The sequence below is a fragment of the Helianthus annuus genome, chromosome 17 (assembly GCF_002127325.2).
Source record: "Helianthus annuus cultivar XRQ/B chromosome 17, HanXRQr2.0-SUNRISE, whole genome shotgun sequence".
NCBI lineage: Eukaryota > Viridiplantae > Streptophyta > Magnoliopsida > Asterales > Asteraceae > Helianthus > Helianthus annuus.
In genome coordinates, this window is record NC_035449.2 from 29,346,080 (window position 1) to 29,355,704 (window position 9,625).

General features: G+C 35.5%; 1 protein-coding gene and 1 long non-coding RNA gene across 2 annotated transcripts; one reads left to right on the plus strand and one right to left on the minus strand.

Annotated features, from left to right (window-relative positions):
* Nucleotides 1-1,151: 1,151 nt before the first annotated feature.
* On the minus strand, nucleotides 1,152-4,352 carry LOC110922733. Its single transcript, XR_002583448.2, has 2 exons — nucleotides 4,269-4,352; nucleotides 1,152-3,722 (listed from the first exon to the last, which is right to left on the minus strand). It is a non-coding gene; the product is annotated as an uncharacterized LOC110922733 (long non-coding RNA).
* Nucleotides 4,353-7,485: 3,133 nt separating this feature from the next.
* On the plus strand, nucleotides 7,486-9,329 carry LOC110922983 (amino acid transporter AVT3B). Its single transcript, XM_022167181.2, has one exon. The coding sequence runs from the start codon at nucleotides 7,627-7,629 to the stop codon at nucleotides 8,920-8,922; it is 1,296 nt and encodes a 431-aa protein (XP_022022873.1). The 5' UTR covers nucleotides 7,486-7,626; the 3' UTR covers nucleotides 8,923-9,329.
* The last annotated feature ends 296 nt before the right edge of the window (nucleotides 9,330-9,625 follow it).

The window sequence follows — 9,625 nt, forward strand, 5'->3', positions numbered from 1 at the left end:
TAGGCCATTGTTTTGCAACATGTGGTTAATTTTGAAAAGGTGCGTCTATTAATTTTATGGTCGTGTCTCAAGTTACTATTTTGTTTGGAATAGACACGCCTTTTCGTTTTGTGTAAGAGATAGTGGTTAATTTTGAAAAGGTGTGTCTATTAATTTTATGGTCGTGTCTCAAGTTACTATTTTGTTTGGAATAGACACGTCTTTTCGTTTCTTGTCAAATCTTTTCGTTGCTTTTTGTATAAAAGATATAATGGGTTGCTTTATTGATTGATAACAATCTGTTTTTTTTGTTCTGTTTATTTTGATTATGTTTTTCCTTTTAGTTAGCCTCTTTTCTATGAGATTTCCTTGTTTCACACTTGTGTGTATCTTCGCTTTCTCATTGTTTTTTCTTTTTTTTTATGTTGGAGATTATTTAGAATTATGGTTTGTGATATTGAATACAAATGTAGGAATTTGGAACATGAGAAGTCACAAATAAGTAGTTTTCAGCTCTTGTGTGGACACAAATAAGGGATTTCCAATGAAGACTCATGTTTAATCCTCACTGGTGTCACTTTGGTTGATTAGGTAACGATGGATAGAGCCTAGCCTCTTTGTAAAGGTGTCAGGTTCTATCCTTTGACTTGACCTTTTGTGAGTTGTGATGTCACCCAGTTGTTGAGTGCCAACTAATGCTAATTTGACTTGGCATGAATTCTGATATAATGTTGCTTGATTCGGTTGGACACATGTATGCTTGCTTAGTGAGTTACGTATTTGGTTGTCTTTGAGTTTGAACAAAAGGTAGTTTCTTGAAAACTACTAGATGTTCAACTTGTGACTTCACACTGATCGACATGTGATCAACCCATGATCATTGCTTCAGTCCAGAACCTGCTGTAAATAAGAACATTTAGCCCTAACAATCTCCCTCAAAACTAAAATGGACAAACACTGCAACCTGGTCAATGTGTACACGACTACATATATAGTGTCATTTTCGGGAACCACCAACAAAATTCATTGATATATATGATATCTCAAAGGTGGAACCTTGTACCGTTGATAGTGCATTAGCCGCTAACTTCTCCACCTCTTTTTGTTTACGATTTCATAATCATACCCGAGCATTTTATATACCCAAACATGCTTCACTAGTATGGTGTTACTTTCTGGTCCAAAAGGTGCTTTCTAAGTTTTTTTTTTTTTTTTTTTGTATGTCTTGATTATAATGTGTGCTGTCGAGAGGTCGGCGTTTTATCACGCGCATAGTGGCAATTAGTTCTTTTTTTTTTTTTTTTTTGTATATGGACATAGCCTGCCGGTCTAGGCGACAATGCCCTCATGAAGGCTGCATTAGGACAACACCAATGCCCATGTTGGCTGCCTTCTCATTCCACAAAAGATTGACATAATTTTAAGATTGAGGACAACATCATGCATGTGTGTTCAAGAATGAGTTATCTTTAAAAAACACAAGCACAAAATAGAGTGTTAAAAATGGTTCTGTTTAGGTGTTAAATTATTTTTTTTGAGTTTGTCAACTTAAATTTAAGATGATAAACACAAGTTTTAAAAGTAATATAATATTTTACTTCAACAGTAGATCATGTGTTTAAGATGATAAAGGTTCTTTAATTACTTCATTTATTTTTATTTTTAGTTTTTATTTTCTATTTTTTATTTTTTTTTATCTTGACTTGAGATTTCAGCCACATATCTATTTAATGTTTATCACTTATCTTTTAGGTTCTTTTGTTTGAATTCAGCATTCAGATTTGCATGATCTGATCCACTTCCACACATACTGCTGTACCTTTTGCATAAAAAGTTGTTCTTGTAATTTTTTTTTTCCAAACGGTGGCTATTTTATTATTAGATCATAAAATAGAATATGAAGCTGGAAGTTCTAAAAGAAAAAACGAACATTAGACAATAATATCCCGGACATTAAAATCCCTCCATCTCTCCCAAACTAAATAACTAAAAGGCGCTCTTTGTTTAGGCCACATAAACGAGTCCTTTATGCCATCTACGGCTTTCAAAACTGAAAACGAGATGCTATTAAAAATGCAATCGTTTCGGGTCTTCCAGATCTTCCAAATGGAGGCATAAAGAATAGTTTTTTTTTTTCAATGTTGTTGAACCATTGGCCTCGTTCACCTTTTTCACCATGTCCCAGAACGGCGTTGCATTGGTCACTACCGGGAGTTGTTCTTGTACTGTTATGCAAGTTAATTTGTTTTCATGGTCTGATCTTTATGGTTATATTCAATAATAAAAATAAATTATTTTAATATTAAGGTATCTTGCTATTTTCTTAATATGAAGGTTGGGGAAACACATACACACGCAAAAGCAATAAAAAGCAACATGATAATTTATATAGTTTGGATTCGGTATGAATCCTACCTTCATGAGCTACAATCAGATATTCTTTATTATGCTCAGCACAAAACATAGGTTTATAACTTAGGCAAAAAAAAAAAAAAAAAAAAAAAAAAAAAAAAAAAAAAAAAAAAAAAACAATGATCGACCAAAAGAGGCCTAAAGTCATATAGGTTTTACCAAGCCCAAATATTTAAAGACTTAAAATCCAACAGTGCAAAGAATAATGTTTGAGCATTAGGAATTAGGAAATACTAGGAATGGCAATGTGACGGGTTTAGGTAATCTCAACTTCAAACCTGATTAAATAAACCCATCTCAAAACCCGCCAAAGTTCTATCGGGTAAAGACCGGTAGGGTATCGGGTAAACCCGTTAATCTAAAAAAATTACCTGTTGGGTATACACAACCCAAACCCGTAGGGTACCATTGGGTAACTACGAAAGCATTATCATTACGAAAATATATCAAATAATGGCAAAGTATATAAAATACCTAAATGTAAAAAAAAATACTCAAATTTATAGATGACAAAAGCTAATGTTTAACGATTCTTAGCACAATCTTGATGTTTCAAAAAGAGTTGCACCAAATCTTAGTTACAAGATTAAACTTTAACTTTCTTTGATGTTATTTAACTTCGATGTTGTTTCTAATAATGTGAAAAGAACCATTGTGTGACTAATTCAAAATGACGCAGGGGATCTGAGAATTGGGATTTTGGGTTTCCATAATAAAAAAGAAAAGAATATTTATATTTATATATATAAAATATTGAAATAAATTATGTCAGGTAAACGGGTACACTTTATCGGGTAATCCAGTCAGGTAAATGGGTATATCATCAAATCCCAAACCCATGAAAAAAATTAAAACTAATCTCATACCCGATCCCAAACCCGATTACTAGACCCAAACCCGTCCCAAATGTTTCGAGTTTCGAATTTACCCATCAGGTTCGATTGCCATCCCTAGAAAACAGGAACACACAATCAAGCATCAACTACTTTAATCAATATATATCAAATTTGAATACAACAATTTAATAATAAATGATTTGTAACATAAATATAGTAACAAAATGTAACATATTTTATGGTATTTTGCAACTAAAATGAGATGGTTCACAAAAAGACCTTTTACCTCGATGAAATTAAGGGTCCGGTTTCCTAAACCCAATGCTCACCATATGTCTTCAATCTGAAGCCGTAACCATGAAAATAGGCCAAGTTCGACGTGTTTGTGAATGACGGAGACAGCAACGCCAAATCCGCCTTGGTTTGTCAATCAAAATGTTGTATGGTATACATATAAATAGATGACAATAATAACAGGATGATTGATCCTAGTAACTGTTCAAATTGGGATAAAAAAAAGACATGTTACGCTTATTTTAATCCTGAAGAAGTAATGAAACTGAAAAACTTTTGTTATACAATGGACAAAATCACAAATTGGGAGGGGTTGGATAATGGGTAGGACCACAATCGTCGGGGTTAAGTTATATCTTATAATATAAAATGTTAGGATATTTGTACAAAAATGCAACTTATGTATACAAAAATTCATATACGTCAAAAGCCTTATTGGAAAAATATTAAGAAAAAAAACTTAATTTAAATTATTTATATACCTATGGCTAATTTTATAAAACAGACCATAACAATAACTAACATATTTATAAAACTGTATGCATTTAAAAGGTTGTATTTAAAAATGGGTGCTACTTTCTACACCCCCCTATTTACTTTTTTCACCCCCCTCCTCTCACATACTTACAGGTGGGGCCTGCGTGGGACCGACAGTTTTCCTCTCACAAGGGGGGGTGTAATCTTCATCGACACTTTTGACAAATTTTGATATATGAAGGACCAGAGACACGTCAACCCATAACTAACCATAAAATTTAGGAATCGGTGATGATTGGTCTTGAATCTTCATCGTTCACAAACACGTCAATCTTGATTTACTTCTGTAAACTCAAATTGTTGTTAGATGATGGTGTCTGGAATCTAAGTTATAGGCGCTCACCTTGTACTGTTTATGTGTACTTGGTACTACACAACATGTACTCCCCACTCGTACTACAACAAGTTCAACAATTCAAAAGGCAATTAATCATTTGGCATGATAATATAATTTAATAGGATCACACTCCATCATATAAAATCACTCTAGATCCAAGGTTCTATCTTGTTTTGAATTAATAAAAACCATGATTTTTGTTTATTTCTATCCGTTTAAGTGAATGACCAAGTTTTTTCTTTAATTGTGATCGTTGATAGTGTTTCTTTTAAAGATTTTATATGTTTGGGCTTGTTCTAAGACTATCCACATCAAGGATGTTTCTAGTTGATTCTTGGCCTATGTGGAGGACATTTGTGAGAGGGATGGATTAGTGGGTGTTGTAGAGGATGACATGAAGGGTGATCATTCTTAAGGATTCTTGGGGAAGAATGATGAAGAATGGTGAAGAATGGGGGAATGGTGGGTACTTTCTTTTTTTTTTTATTTAGTTTAAATTTAATAAAATAATTATAATAAGGTTGTTTGTGGGAAGGATATATATGTTATTGTTGTGGGTAAAAAGTGTTTGTGGGAAAAATAAATGAAAAGCTGATGTGGCATGCTGATTAGGCTGTTTGTAGAAAGGATAACCTTTCACTGATGCGGATAGTCTAAGGGGGGTTGGGACACCCATCACTCACTCATCATTCACAACTTCCAATCAAGTTCTATCATGTCATCAAATATTATTTCATCACTAGTTATGGATTTTAGTAGAAATACCCATCACTCACCACACCTAACAATTTCCCTCACATCTTCACGCGTGATAGATTCAACGTGTTATATATCTAGTATAGTCCACGCGTGATGGCCACGGGTGGCGACGGTGTTCCACGCATAGTCACCAGCCACCACGTGCCATCACGTATACGTCCCCTAATACTGCTTTGTTTATCTTGTTTTGCTACAACTATCGTATTAATGTTAGTATGTTACACTACGTATATATTCTTTTAGCATATTCGTACACTTGTAAATGTGAAAATGCTTGGAACTCCCATCGAATTATATCCAATCTTACATGAAAATTTAACTAAACAAGTCAAATCTGTGTCCAAAACTATAGAAAAAATTATTTAAATAATCATATTTTAAAAGGTAAACAATTTTTTAAACTGGAGTCTCCCCCCTTGTCGGGCTCAAGGACAAGGGCTTTGTCGTAGGGCAAGCGGTGCTCAAGGCAGAGGCGAGCAAAGTGGCAAAACATGAGAAAGCCTGCCTGGAGAATCAACATGTGTTTGTCCCGTTTGCGTTTGATACCTTTGGTGGTCTCGCTCCTGACGCTATGCGACTTTTGAATCGGGTTCAAAAAGTTGTTAATAGTAATTCTTCGTCGCTAAAGGTTTCAAACTTTGTATTTAATAGAATTGGTTTTTCTATTCAAAAGGGGGTGGCGGCGCAACTTGTTGCCCGACTACCTGCCATTGCTTTGTAATTACCCTTTTCGTGTGGAATGATATTAATTAAAAATTAGTATGAAATCTCGTATTAGCTGTAGAAATTTTCAGTCTTATATTGTTATTTACCTTACATTTATATTCTCTATTGTTAATGAGTCTCGTTATTAGTTCTTTTGTCACCTATAAAAGTTAAAATACTTTGATCACATTTAAAATACGATTACAAATATTACTTTATTATTTGTTTTTATACTTCCAAAAAAATCCAGCTATCCAAAAGATTCTTAATTTCGTGGGCTTTTCTCATAACCGGTTCTTGCCTCGGGGCCTTTGGGATTCTAATCAATCTTTTAAATTCCATTATATGAATTGGCCAGTTATATCGGTTAAATCGGATATTAGACACCGGTCCGGTATGATAAAGGTCGGTAAAACCTGAATACGACATTTCTTATATACCGACGGTAAATTCAGTTCTACCTATTCAAACCGTTAAACCGGTTTGCATTATCTTAAATTTTTTTTTTTTTTCATTATAATAAAATACGATATTAATGTAATACTGACCTCCCATATTTACGGTAATTAACTGCCTTTCATTCCAGTATTCTATCACTGTTGAAACTGTTATCCACCTCGTCCAATGTAGGGTTAAGTTCCCGTAAAAATAAAATAAACGTACGGAACGTACGAATTGGGGGGAAAAAGCAAAAAGTGGCGGTGGCTATCTGGTAATTATCAGCAACTTCAAAATTACTCTACTAGAGTAATTTTGAGCTTCTGTAGAGTAATTTTGTAAATGTTCATGTAGAGTAATTTTGGTCGTGTAAGGTAATTATCAAAATTGTAGGGTAATTATCAAAATTACACAAACCCCCCCCCCCACCCCCCAAAAAACCTAAACCACCCCCCCCCCCAAAAAAAAAAAAAAAAAAACCTAAAAAAACCTAAACCGCCCCCCACCTCACCCCCCCCCCCCCTAAAAGCTAAAAACTAAACCATAAAGCTAAACCTCATAACTAAATGCTAACAAAATTACTCTACAAGACATTTTCCAAAATCACTCTACAGAAAAGTCAAAATTACTCTACTAGAGTAATTTAATAATTACTCTACATTTCTCAAAATTACTCTACTAGAGTAATTTTAAAGTTGTTGATAATTACCAGATTGTCACCGCCACTTTTTGCTTTTTCCCCAGTAATTTTGAAGTTGCTGATAATTACCAGATTGCCACCACCACTTTTTGCTTTTTCCCCCAATTCGTACGTTTCGTATGTTTATTTTATTTTTATTTGATCTTTATCCGTCCAACGTAATATTGTTTATAAGTAATAAACATGTTCTTAAAATGTTTAATATTTTACAAGAAAATAATTGTTTTTAGATGAATTTATATTTTATGAAATTATAGCGTTAACTACTAACCCGGTTAAACCACCCGGTTCAACGTATTAAACCATTTGAGAGCCCAACCCGATATGATTTAAAAATCGTTTTTTAAAATAAAACATTGATTCTAATATTGGGCCTTGGGCTCCTCTCACAGTAAGCTGGCCCAACCCACACCGTTATGAAATATCTATCTAACCCCCATAAAATATCTGGATACGAGACAAAACAACACCAATCATCGTACTCAACTTACGCGAATACCCGCTGCTTCATCCACACATCTGTCACAATCTTCCTTCCTTCCATTTATTTCAAACCCATTTCTTCAAATATCCCCATCACATATCATCGATCTCCCCTCCAACAACAACAACGTTTTCATTCAATCAGCATGGTTTTCGACAACAATAATGAAACCAACTCTTCCTCAAACCCCATCATCAGATCAATCCCAAGAGAAGACTCCCCACTTCTCGGAACCTCAGACTCCTTGTCATCAACACCCAAAACATTCGCCAACATTTTCATCGCCATCGTGGGCGCCGGCGTGCTCGGTCTCCCTTACACGTTCATGCGAACCGGTTGGCTTACCGGGTTCATCATGATATTCGTTGTATCCGGTCTCGCCTATCGTGGCATGATGTTGTTAGTCGAAACCCGAAGGAAACTCGAAACACCTCTTACTTATTCTAGAATTAACTCTTTCGGCGATTTGGGCTTCGCTGTTTGTGGCCCGATCGGTCGGTTTGTTGTGGATATATTGATACTGGCATCACAGGCCGGGTTTTGTGTGGGTTATTTAATATTTATCGGTAACACATTAAGCCATTTGTTTCATTCTGCCCCTGTTGAGTCAGGGAATTATCTTAATGCAGCCCCTTACATTTGGGGGTTAAAGGCGAAAACGTTTTACATATGGGGTTGTTTTCCGTTTCAATTGGGATTAAACGCGATTCCAACGTTGACACTTCTCGCGCCTTTAAGTATTTTTGCGGATATTGTTGATGTTGGTGCGATGAGTGTAGTGATGGTTCAAGACGTCGTTGTGTTTTTGAAAACGACCACGAATGTGCACGCGTTTGGGAGCTTTTCGACGTTTTGTTATGGGCTTGGAGTGGCTTTGTTTTCGTTTGAAGGGATTGGAATGGCGTTGCCGCTTGAAGCGGAAGCTAGGGATAAGAAAAGGTTCGGTTTTGTTTTGGGTTGGGCTATGTTTTCCATTGCAGCTATGTATGGGGTTTTTGGAGTGTTGGGTTACTTCGCTTTCGGTGAAAACACGCGAGATATTGTCACTGCGAACATGGGGAAAGGCATGTTAAGTTCGTTAGTGCAGTTAGGACTTTGTGTGAACCTTTTTTTCACGTTTCCGTTGATGATGCATCCGGTTTATGAAGTTATGGAAAGAAGGTATTGGGAAGGAAGGTATTGTTTGTGGATGAGATGGGTGTTGGTTATGGTGGTGAGTTTAGTGGCTCTTTTGGTGCCGAATTTTACGGATTTCTTGTCATTAGTTGGGAGCAGTACTTGTTGTATATTGGGGTTGGTGTTACCGGCTTTGTTTCATTACATTGTGTTCAAGAACGAGCTAAAGAGGGAGGAGCTTATGTACGATTTGGCGATGATTGTTCTTGGTGTAATTCTTGGTGTTTTGGGAACTTGGTTTTCTTTAATGGAAATGTTGTTTTGAAGCTACGAGCGTATGATCACATCAAAGTATTAAATGATTGTGATAGTAAAGAGCCTTCGATCAAACAATGAGGTTTGGTTGTTTTGGATTGTGTTGGTTCGTTATGGCTGGAGAGTTGTTTAATAGTTTGTGGTTGATGTTAATCAATTGGTTGTTGCTTATGTGCATTGTGTTGTGGAACTCTTTGAACAGTTTATTCGGTGTTTTATTTGCTTTTGTTATCGTTGTTAGACGTTTGATCAAGTGATTGAAATTATATTAGCAAGTCTTGAATTATATATGATAGATTGGTAATGTCAGAGAAGGCTACGAGTATATTTGATTTATCGCGTCTTAACGTTTGGCGTATGTTCTCGTATACATGGGTATGTTAAATTAATATTCTTGTATCACGTTTAGCGTTATGGTTTATGGGGATGACAATCTGACAGGTCGTGGTAGCTTGCAGAATTTAGAGTGCGTTTGGTTTGCAAAATTCACTCGAATTAAATTACGATTCCTTATCTCTAATTTGTGGGTTCGTTTGTATAATATTCTTGCGAAAGCCAGGGTGCGTTTCTATAATATTCTTGAATCTGCTAGCCCCCCCCCCCCCCACTGCAGTTGACAATACGCTACCATCGTTCTGTTACAGCTCACTAAGAGCAAATGTAAATTGTGAAATATAAAGCGATATAAGTTGCTTACTGTTAAGGTTACCACT

Coding starts and splice junctions, on each gene's coding strand:
- LOC110922983 (XM_022167181.2), top strand. CDS start 7,627: ATGGTTTTCGACAACAATAATGAAACCAACTCTTCCTCAAACCCCATC.